At 71.3% G+C, this 2416-nt stretch overlaps 1 protein-coding gene across 1 annotated transcript in view; it reads right to left on the bottom strand.

Moving 5' to 3' along the window:
• MICPUCDRAFT_41115 (uncharacterized protein) overlaps positions 1 to 1612 on the bottom strand; it is a gene marked incomplete at both ends in the record, with an annotated part of 4851 nt that extends 3239 nt beyond the window's left edge. The window contains one exon of the mRNA XM_003060471.1: positions 21 to 1612. Within this exon, the coding sequence (XP_003060517.1) occupies positions 21 to 1612 (1592 nt within the window). The remainder of the gene's footprint in view (positions 1 to 20) is intronic.
• Between the last annotated feature and the right edge of the window lie 804 nt (positions 1613 to 2416).

The following is a 2416-nucleotide window of genomic DNA, read 5'->3' as shown; positions in this document are numbered from 1 at the left end:
CGTCGCGTTCCTTCACGTACGCTTTGTACGACTCGCCCTCCGGATAGAAGACCTGCAGCGGCCCCATGTCGTCCCCGTTCGGCCACTTCTTCCTCACGCGCCTCACCAGCGCGTCGATCGTGTCCGACGGCCGCACCGCGATCTTCGTGATCGGCGAGTCCGTCGTCAGCGACCGCACGTGAACGGTAAACTTTTCATCCTTCGCGCTCTTCTTCATCCCTAAATTCAACGCGATGCGATGCCGCTGCACGTGCGCGGGCGGCGTCATCATCGGAGGCGTCTTCGGCCAGTGCTTAATGTGCTGATGCGGCGCGAACTGCGGCGGGCCCGCCACGACAGCGGTGTTGTATATCCCCTCCATCCGCCCGGGCCGCCCGACGAGGCCTTTATCTTTCTTCCCCGCGCCGTCCATCCCGTCGCCGCCCTTGTCGGCGTCGTCGTCGTCGTCGAGGGAGATGTGCAGAAACGCGTCGAGGTCGTCCGCGGGCTCGAGTGCGCGGCCGGGTTTTACGTCCGCGGCGGCGGCGGCCCACCGCCGCGTCGCGCGCGCGTCCTCCTCGCCGGTGAAGTACGACCGCAGCCGTAAGTACTCGTCGTTCGGGTTTATGAACACCGGGGGAACGATCCGGCGCCCGCCGCGGCCGTCGCCCTCCCACTCGACGTCCTCGAGCCAGTCCCCTCTCGCGAGCGCCTCGTTGCGTCGGCGTAACATCGACGCCGCGGCGCCTTCTCGCGACGCCGCGAAGCGCACGTCGGAGTAGATCCCGGGACCGAAAACGCCCGCGCCGAAGACGTCCGCGGAGCTCGTGTTTTCTTCTTCAGCGTCCGCGTCCGCGTCCGCGGCGGCGGCGGCGGCGGCGGCGGCGTCCGCGGCGGTCGCGTCCGCTGCCGCCGGCGTCTCCGTCTCCGTTGTCTTCGCTCCGACCGCCGCCGCCGCGCCGTCCGCGGGCGCGGCTTCCGAGACGGAGGGTTTCGACCGCGTCGCCGCGTCGCCGCCGCGTGGGTGGGGGTCCCGTCTCGGTTCCCCCCACAGACGCGTGCTCTGCGGGTGACGCGTGAACGGGACAGACTCCGCGGGGAGAAACGCTTCCGGGTCCTCGCCCCACCACTTCCGGACCCCGGTCTTCACGCCGCGGGAGTGTCGAGGGGCGTGGTCGTTCGGAAGCGACCCCGCGGGGACGGCGGACGCGTCGGGCACGGGAGCCGCGACCGACGTCGCCGACGGCTTCGTCGTCGTCGTCGTCGTCGTCGTCGTCGTCGTCGTCGCGGGAGCCTTCCCCGCGGTCGAGCCGCCGCCGCCGCCGCCGCCGCCGCTCGGCGCCGCGGGCTTCTCCTCGGGCTTGCACGCCATGCGAAATACCATTTTCTTCTTCTCCCCGCCGCCCGCCGCCGCCGTGTCGCCCGCGCCCGCCGCCTCTCGCGGGGCCGCGCGCTTCGTCCCCGCCGCCGCCGCCGCCGCCGCCGGCTCCTCATCTTCGTCCGACCCGTCCACCAACACCGCGCCCGCGTTCGCGTCAGCACCGCCGCCGCCGTCGTCGTCGTCGTCGTCGTCGTCCCCCCACGCGATGCCATCCTCCCACTCGACGTGCTCCGCCGGGGTATACCGCGGCATCGGCGCGAAGTGCCCGTCGCCGACGCCCTTCGCGATCCCCGGGTCGTTCGCGTCGTCCTCCGAGACTTCGTCCTCTTCGTACTCGTCGTCGTACGCGTCGTCTTCGTACTCGTCGTACGCGTCGGGCGCTAGCGCTGGCGGCGGCGGCGGGGGAGGCGCGGCGGCGGCGCGACCGGACGTCGCGCGCAGCCTCCGCGCCGCGGCGGCGCGGCGCGACGTCCCGAATCCGTCGTCGTCGTCCTCGTCCTCGTCGTCGTCCTCCCCTCTCGCCCCCCCCGTCTCTCCCTCCGCGTCGAGATCGTCGTCGTCGTCGTCGTCCGCCGCTTCCGCGTCGTCCTCGAGAAGATCGTCGTCGTCCTCGCCGCGCTCGCGCCGCGCCTCCTCTCGGAGCTCGCGCGCTCGAGCGCCCGCGGCTCGAAGCGCCGCGGCGGCGGCTTTCGCGCTCGGCTTTTGCGTCTTCGGGTCGTTCCATACGAGCGAATGTCGGGGTGGAATTCAAAGGCGTCAGGTGGAGTTGATTGGCGCCGAGGGCGGGGATTGAAAGCGAGGGCTGGGCGGAGAGATGCGCCGGCAAACGTCCTTAAGGATCGGCGTTCACCACGCCAACGCGGTCGTATGGGAACCAGTGTATAGAACGCACCTTCGTGACGAGCTCCGTGAACTTGAGGATCGGCCCGCGTTCCTCCTTCGTCCGCGGCACGGCGCGCTTCTTCGGGAGCTCCCACTTCGCCTCCTCCGCGGTGAGCGTCGCGATGAGCGGTACGGCGGACGTCGTGTGGACTTCCGGGACCGCGACCGCGGGGG

Source organism: Micromonas pusilla, assembly GCF_000151265.4.
Source record: "Micromonas pusilla CCMP1545 genomic scaffold MICPUCscaffold_8, whole genome shotgun sequence".
Taxonomy (NCBI): Eukaryota; Viridiplantae; Chlorophyta; class Mamiellophyceae; order Mamiellales; family Mamiellaceae; genus Micromonas; species Micromonas pusilla.
Note: the sequence above shows the minus strand (reverse complement) of the source record. Positions and strands in the feature narration are given on the sequence as shown.